General features: G+C 44.2%; 1 protein-coding gene across 1 annotated transcript; it reads right to left on the reverse strand.

The window, feature by feature from the left end:
• Positions 1–2,490: 2,490 nt before the first annotated feature.
• Positions 2,491–2,820, reverse strand: M421DRAFT_68312 (uncharacterized protein; the record flags this gene model as incomplete). Its single annotated transcript, XM_033596501.1, has 2 exons — positions 2,491–2,577; positions 2,608–2,820. Coding segments are annotated over 2 exons (300 nt in total), but the record flags the coding sequence as incomplete, so codon positions are not given.
• Between the last annotated feature and the right edge of the window lie 882 nt (positions 2,821–3,702).

Consider the following 3,702-nt stretch of genomic DNA (forward strand, 5'->3'; position numbering starts at 1 on the left):
CTAAGACGCTAAGTAATACACATAAGTTTAGGTCTTAATCTAAGCTTATAAGTAACTCCTTCTAATAATTACTAAGTATAGTATAAGAGAGGTTCTTAAAGCTTATAAAAGGGGCTAAAGAGATACTATAACGTACCCCACGGGCGAGCGAGCCAACGGGCGAGCGAGCCACTTTTGCCAAGCCCCTACCAAAGTACCCTTTCTATACCAATGTCTCAACAACAACCTATTATTAACGCGTCTTAAGAAGCTCAGGTACAGCTTGCGCTTCAAGCTCTTAAACAAGACGCGAATCTCTCCCAGCGACGCGCTGCAGCTATCTATAAAGTGCCTTGAAGCACGCTAAGCCATCAACACACTAGACAACCTTCACAAGGCGATACTATGCCTAACTCACGAGGATTAGATAATAACGAGGAGAGGGTAATTGTTAAGCACATACTTGAGCTAGACGCGCGAGGATTTGGCCCCCGGCTTGCAGATGTGGCTGCTATGGCCAATTCTCTGCGCGCTGAGCGCAATCTAGGCCCTGTTGGCGTAAACTGGCCCAGTACGTTTGTTAAGCGTCAACTAGAGCTTAAAGTAAAGTTTAATTGCAAGTATGACTACAAGCAAGCCCTCTGCGAGGATTTAGGGGTTGTGCAGGGCTGGTTTAGCCTAGTAGCCAACATTAAAGCTAAGTATAGCATCTAGGATAACAATACCTACAACTTTGATAAGACAGGCTTTATAATAGGTTAGATCTCCTTAGGAGCAGTTGTTACAGCTTTAGAGAGACTAGGAAGGCCAAAAACAGTCTAGCTAGGCAACTAGGAGTGGACAACGGTCATACAGGGCATTAATGCAAAAGGATAGGCTATTCCGCCCTTTATTATCTTTAAGGCACGCCACCACCTCTCTAGCTAGTACAAGGAGGAAGACCTGCCCTAGGATTAGGTTATTAGAGTCTCTAGTAATAGCTAGACTACTAATAAGCTTGGTCTTAAGTGGTTGAAGCACTTTAACGCGCATACAAAGGGGCGAACTGTTAGTACCTACTAACTGCTAGTTATTAATGGCCATAAGAGCCACAACTTGCTCTAATTCCAGCAATACTGCAAGGATAACAAGATTGTTACTATATGTATGCCTCTGCACTCATCACACCTCCTACAGCCACTTAATATAGGTTGTTTTGCCCCTTTGAAGCTAGCGTATAGGCGCCAAGCCAAAATGCTTATGCGTAACTAGATCACCCACCTTACAAAGACTGAGTTCCTCCTATGCTTTAAAGCAGCCTAAAATATAGTGTTTACTCCTAGCAATATCTAAGGAGGGTTCTAAGGTGCTAGATTAGTCCCCTTTAACCTAGAACAGGTTATTTTAACCCTTAATATAAAGCTGCAGACTCTATCACTACTACTCCCTACTAATAGCAAGCCCTAGCAGTTGCAAACCCCTAGCAATACCCTAGAATTTAGGTCGCAATTAACTCTAATTTAAGAGAAGTATAAGAAGCAGCAGGGTAGCTTACTAGACTCTGTTCTAAGCGCGCTTGAGCACTATGCAAAGGGGGGAGCAATTTTATCCTACAAGCTAGTTTTGGCCTAACAGGAAATTAGCAAGCTTTAAGCAGCTAATGAGGCTGCCACGCGACAAAAATTACATAAAAGAAAGTAGGTTTAGAAGGAAGGGACCCTAATAGTTAGAGATAGGCAGCGACTAGCAGCTCTAAAGGAGTTTAGGGCGCGTGGTGATGGGAAGAAGCCAAAGAAGCGGGTGCGCGCTTAAGAGGGTGAGCCAACCTAAAGGCGCTGCAGAAGGTGCAATCAGACTGGCCACAACGCGCGAACGTGCAAGATTGATGTAGAAGTAGTCTCTGAGTGATATTATATGCCGTAGTCTGCCACAGAGTGCCAAAGTGTGGTGTTTTAGGCCATAATAGGTCAGGTTTTGGTGGGGGCTTGGCAAAAGTGGCTCGCTCGCCCGTTGGCTCGCTCGCCCGTGGGGTACGTTATAAAAATGTCCTTATTAAGGCCTGTGTGCAAGAGCTTAAAGAGTAATTAGTAGTAATAACTAAGAGAAAATTGCGTAAGAGAAAGCAGATTTAGCATAGTAGCACACTTAAGTATGGCCTAGCAGCATCACAGGTAGCTGCTGAGGCGTGTGTAGCAGCTTAGCTATCTAAGAAGACTTAGGGTAGAGGTAGTTAACTAGGAGCTTAGTTAACTATTTAGCGCTGTAGGAACTATAGCAAGACTAGACACAACACACAAACGTGCTAGGAGGGTATAGAAACATCTTCTAAATCTAATATAAGCACACAGTATGCTAGGTTACTATTTAATAGTAAGTAACGTAGATTATCACCGAGCCGGCCATATCACCGAACCGGCCATTTTCTCTTGGCACAACTAACACAAGTTACTGCAACTACAACTACTCGCTATTAAACAGTGACCCAGCATACTGCGTGCTTGCATTAGATTTAGAAGATGTTTCTGCACCCTCCTAGCACGTTTGTGCGTTGTGTCCAGTTTTGCTGCAGTTCCCACAGCGCCGAACAGTTGACTGAGCTCCTAGTTGACCACCTCCACCCTAAGTCTTCTTAGATGGCTGAGCTGCTACACACGCCTCAGCAGCTACCCGCGATGCTGCTGGGCCATACTCAAGTGTGCCACCATGCTGAATCTGCTTTCTCTTACGCGATTTTCTCTTAGTTATTACTGCTAATTGCTCTTCAAGCTCTCGCACGCGGGCCTTAATAAGGACGTTTTTGTGCAGCATCTCTTCAGCCCCTTTTACAAGCTTTAAGAACCCCTCTTGTGCTGCACTTGGCGATTGTTAGAAGGAGTCGCTTACAAGCTTAGATTAAGACCTAAACTTGTGTGTATTGCTTAGCGTCTTGGATTGCTATAGTGTTTTGGGTAGAGGTACTGCTAGTAGGGTATGCAGCCGCACTTTAAGGCGATCTAACACCACCTGCGTGTTAGTAGGAACAAGCCCTAATACCTTAAAGGCCTTTTAGCAGTTAACCTTTGTAAACACATTAAGGAACACATCCCTAAAGGCTAGTAGGAAGCCTTCCTTGTTAATGTAGAAGACGTGTTAGCGTGCTAAGTCTTAAACGCGTTAGGAGTACTTACGCTTTAATAGCAAGAAACAGACCACGTTAAGTAGCTAGAGGATGTGCAACAAGTGAGGTAGCATGCAGAGAGTAAGGATTTAGTTCTCTAGGCAATAGTCCTTAAACTCCTAGTTAAGATAGCTCTTATAGCTGTCTAAGATAAGCAGCCTGTACACTCCCACCTAACGCGTCTTTATATGCGTGTTAAAGTGCTTTAACTACTTAAGGCTAAGTGCGTTGTTTGTCTAACTATTCTCAGAGACTAAGAGCTTCTAATTGTGGGGTATATCTGTCTCCTCATACCAGGCAGAGATGTGGACGCGTCCTTTGTAGATGATGAAAGGCAGGGTTGCATACCCAGCAGCGCAGATGCTCTGGATAACGGTAACCCACTCGCGATCACCTGGCTGAACAAGCTCTAGCTAAGCACGTCTCTCTAAGCCTGTTACAACCTTTAAAGACAAAGCAACGCCCATCTAGAACCTAGTTTTATTAAAGTTGTGCACGTTGTTGTTGCAAACACTATACTTAACTTAAGTATCCTCTACTAGCTTAAACCACGCGCTAATTATCTTAGGATCTTCCTGTAGTATCCT

This window comes from Didymella exigua (assembly GCF_010094145.1).
Source record: "Didymella exigua CBS 183.55 unplaced genomic scaffold M421scaffold_24, whole genome shotgun sequence".
NCBI classification, from domain to species: Eukaryota; Fungi; Ascomycota; class Dothideomycetes; order Pleosporales; family Didymellaceae; genus Didymella; species Didymella exigua.